This window comes from Sclerotinia sclerotiorum, genomic scaffold (genome assembly GCF_000146945.2).
Source record: "Sclerotinia sclerotiorum 1980 UF-70 scaffold_27 genomic scaffold, whole genome shotgun sequence".
Classification (NCBI taxonomy): domain Eukaryota; kingdom Fungi; phylum Ascomycota; class Leotiomycetes; order Helotiales; family Sclerotiniaceae; genus Sclerotinia; species Sclerotinia sclerotiorum.
This window is the reverse complement of record NW_001820809.1, coordinates 112220-115509: the sequence shown is the minus strand read 5'-3', so window position 1 is coordinate 115509 and position 3290 is coordinate 112220. Positions and strand designations below refer to the sequence as shown.

Here is a 3290-nt window from a genome sequence, read left to right as displayed (position 1 = left end):
ATTACTACCACCCCCACCTCCACCTCCACCTCCACTTCCAATGCCAGCTCTGGGTCCAAGATCATCAAATAGTCTATCGGAATCTTCGACAACACGATCCAATAGATTAATGTAGTTATGTGGTTCGCCATCAACAACTAATAATTCAGCAAAAGCAACCGTGAGAGAACCACGATCACCATCATTTCCACATCCATCGAGAAGATCTGCCAATAATTTGATGATTGCGATAAATGCTCTCCTATTTTGTGGTGCCATCTCTCCGAATATCAACCTCACATATTCATTGAAGTCTCCAGGGTAAAGGTTAATAGATCTTTCTTGCAAAGCGTCAAGAGATTCAAGTGACATGACGGACCCCATCTGTTCCTTCCATGCCAATCGTAAGAACTTCTCAAAAGCCACAAATATGACATCAAAAGAAGTCTCCGAAGCTGCTCGAGTATCGAAAGGGTTTTCAATAAAAGTATTATATAGAGCATTAACAGCCAATTCGTCAGTAGCTCCTCTAGTTCGTAAGTTCTTTCCAACCACATTTCCTTTTCTTGATTGTAGAGCTGCAATGTAACCAGTAAATGTTTCTTCCAGTCGAACAAGTGGATTAATGGGTCTACTGTCTTCAAATGTAGCTCGAACGCCACCTTTGCCATCCAAATCTTGTATGGAGTGTAAAGATCTATTACTACTGGTTCGAACAATTTGTGGTGATTCTAATGACGGAATTTTACCCATCATGATAGGTCGTGAGATTTTATTAGGAGATGCGAATCCATTAACATTCGTAGGTGAAGGTGATGCAGAACTTCCAAAACCACTATTAAGTAAACTAGAGAGCATTTTGACAGGAGAATGTGGTCGATATGATTTCGATTTATCACCCTCGCACAAAACATCGATAGACTTAAGGATTTTGGTGTAGAAGGACGTAAAGGGCGCAGATAAAGATGGGTTACTGATTTGATGTTGAAGTCGAAGTAGATCAGTTACTGAATTTGTTAGCAAGCCCTAAGAATTTCAGGCAAGAACTTACCTCTCTTAGCAAATGTCATCATGAAGTACTCCGGAAGTACCTCATCCACATATACCCTATCATTAAGTCCATCTATCTCAAGTCTATACTTCTCACCTCCTGCGAGCGTTGTAACATTTGCCACGATATCAACACCGTAATGACCGACAGGAGCACCCTTTGTACCTTTCTCATGATCGACCACTAGACGAACAGGAGCGGGTTCTCTACGACCTTGAATCAAATTATCTACACCCTCGGCGAAAACCGCAGTGTAAAGGCAAACTCCAGCTGGCTTCATGGATCGTAGACTCCACTTATCACTTTCGCGCTCAGCCTCGGAAAATCTTCCCTCAAGTCTAGCTTTGATTAACTCTTCGCCCAACCTAGAAGCCTTAGCTTCGTACGCGCCTTGCAGTACAAAGTTTCGGACCGTGGCAGCTTGATTGCGATTTCGTCCCATGTTTGCGTCTCTCAGCTCATGCAAGGAGGTCAACCAAATACATCGATTGTCATCGGAAGAGGTAAACTTGGTATCGCCAAGAACATGCCAACCAGTAAATGAAAGGTCAAAGATATGTTTTTGTCCACCAGCAGCTGCAGTAACCGAAGCCATCATAGTCTGTGCAGAAGGTTTGTCGATCTCCGCCATGACACCTCGAGCTGTTTGTAAGCAATCCTTGTTCTTCTTCAACAAAACAATACAATCTGCGAAGAGTAGTAGTATACCTTCCTTGGGACTCCCTGCACCATGACCGGGAGTAGTGCAGAAGTGATAAGGGGCCGGTAACTCAATAGTATCAACAGCAGTGATTAAACGTCCTTGTGGATGTAATGTGGAAGGCCAAGCATCAACTAGACACCTCAATCGATTCACAACTTGTGATTTATCAGTGGCCGGTGGATCAAGTGAACATATCGAAGTAATGATATCCCTCGCCTTCAGCATCGGTTGTAGAGCCGGATGAAGAATGGGGAGTGAATTGACGATATTGTCAATGAAGAGACTATATCTCGGTAATCTCTGAACTGGTTCGATGACAGCAGATCTCAAACGTTGCTCCCCTGTCGCTTGTACTCGACTTGAGAAACTACTCGGTTGTTTCATGAAGCTCGAGATAATTTGTGCGCAATGATTAGCTGGCTAGCATGGATATATTGTTGGTAGCTCTTGGCATTTGATGGAACCATTCGAGCAAGACTTTGGCAAAGGCCAGTGCACCAGTAGGGTCCTTCAGACGACCCGAGCCACCATATCGAGAAGAGGTGGAGCTAACCACCGGTGCCTCTAGGTCTTGCATAGCTTCTTCCTCGGTTTCATCCATCACTTTACGAATCGCCGATAAGAAGGCCGAATTAATTTGTAGGATCCTATCCAAACATCGTGGAAAGAGCTTTTGTAAATCATCTTCTGAAGGACTGAAGCTTCCAAATGCTCGACTCTTGGCCTTGGCTCGAAAATCATCCGCAATATGATTGACCAGTTCATGCATCTTTATCACGTAACGCTCCTCCGTATCCACCAACTCTCCCATCTCCCGTCGCAAAGCCAACTTTTGATCTTTGAGGAATGATCGACTTCGATTCAATGATGTAGGTCTCGAAGGAGCTCGGCGGATTCTCGAAGTTGGAAGAAATGTCACTTCTCCAAAAAGCTTCACCAATGATGCATACGATCCATACTGCTTCAGCGTAAGATCCGGATATTCCTCTTCATCCAAATCCTCCTCCGACTCTTGTAAAGGCGATATCGAACCGGGCGGAAGAACCAAATCCATATCCACATAATTAATATTTTGTATTCGCAAGGCTGCCTCAATATCAGCTGTAACTTCCGCGACATTCTCCACCCTCACCATCGAACTCGCCAGATCCGCCGCATGTTGTTCGCCGAATAATTTTGGCGCCGAACCGGGTCTTTGTTTTCTCGAGGTATTCGCAACTTGTAAGATTAAACCACTCTTGACCACCTCTGGTAACTCTTTGAAATATTTGAATAAACCGAATGCTAGACCGCGGCATACTTCATCGCCTTGTTTATCGCGCGGCAGATAATTTACAGATTGGTATAGCGGTGAGTTTGGTGAAATGGTGATGCGCTGGTACGTTTGAAAACCTGCAGCGGTGAAGATGTGAAGTTGAATTCGCGAACTATTGAGGGTAGAATTTGGTAGTGGTAGAACGGACCATTGATATATGACGACGGGTAGATTGGAGAGATGAGGGATCGTGGGGTGTAGTAGAAGACTTAGAATGTTTCGAGGGACAAAGCTAGCTTCAT

At 44.3% G+C, this 3290-nt stretch overlaps 2 protein-coding genes across 2 annotated transcripts in view; both read right to left on the bottom strand.

The window, feature by feature from the left end:
- Window positions 1–1625, bottom strand: part of SS1G_13781 (hypothetical protein) — a gene marked incomplete at both ends in the record, with an annotated part of 3148 nt that extends 1523 nt beyond the window's left edge. Inside the window, 2 exons of the mRNA XM_001585163.1 lie at window positions 9–986; window positions 1031–1625. Of these exons, the coding sequence (XP_001585213.1) occupies window positions 9–986; window positions 1031–1625 (1573 nt within the window). The remainder of the gene's footprint in view (window positions 1–8; window positions 987–1030) is intronic.
- A 520-nt stretch (window positions 1626–2145) lies between these two features.
- On the bottom strand, window positions 2146–3199 carry SS1G_13780 (hypothetical protein; the record flags this gene model as incomplete). Its single annotated transcript, XM_001585162.1, has 2 exons — window positions 2146–3108; window positions 3197–3199. The coding sequence occupies 2 exons, from the start codon at window positions 3197–3199 to the stop codon at window positions 2146–2148; spliced, it is 966 nt and encodes a 321-aa protein (XP_001585212.1).
- Between the last annotated feature and the right edge of the window lie 91 nt (window positions 3200–3290).